The following is a 416-nucleotide window of genomic DNA, read 5'->3' as shown; positions in this document are numbered from 1 at the left end:
GTCTCCTCTGGCAATGCCTGTTTCAGGTGGTATTTTGCCGTCATTTCCATGTCTGGAGTCTTTGCTGTCACCTTTTCTGTGATTTTTGCCTACGTGGCCGATATCACGCAGGAGCATGAGCGCAGCACGGCGTATGGCCTGGTAAGAGCTGAGAAGCTGGCCTGTCTCTGGAAAGGAGTGCGTGGGGCTCTGTGGGTAGGAGAGCTGTGAAATTAGGGCGGGAGGAGGTTTGTTGTCAAATAAACTACTCTGGAGGAGAAAACAGGCTCTAGAAGAGGCCGTATACTAATGTTTTATGCTTCCAGGTGTCAGCCACGTTCGCTGCCAGTCTGGTCACCAGCCCAGCCATCGGTGCGTACCTTTCCCAAGCCTACGGCGACACGCTGGTGGTTGTGCTGGCATCGGGCGTTGCTTTG

At 54.1% G+C, this 416-nt stretch overlaps 1 protein-coding gene across 1 annotated transcript in view; it reads left to right on the top strand.

Annotated features, from left to right (window-relative positions):
• The window catches only part of LOC104491535 (hippocampus abundant transcript 1 protein-like), a 5,760-nt gene that overhangs the window by 1,908 nt on the left and 3,436 nt on the right, over positions 1–416 (top strand). Inside the window, exons 4-5 of the mRNA XM_010133980.1 lie at positions 27–141; positions 306–416. Coding sequence (XP_010132282.1) covers positions 27–141; positions 306–416 — 226 coding nt within the window. The remainder of the gene's footprint in view (positions 1–26; positions 142–305) is intronic.

The sequence above is a fragment of the Buceros rhinoceros genome, unplaced genomic scaffold (assembly GCF_000710305.1).
Source record: "Buceros rhinoceros silvestris isolate BGI_N320 unplaced genomic scaffold, ASM71030v1 scaffold22420, whole genome shotgun sequence".
NCBI classification, from domain to species: Eukaryota; Metazoa; Chordata; class Aves; order Bucerotiformes; family Bucerotidae; genus Buceros; species Buceros rhinoceros.
This window is presented reverse-complemented; position numbering and strand designations above follow the sequence as displayed.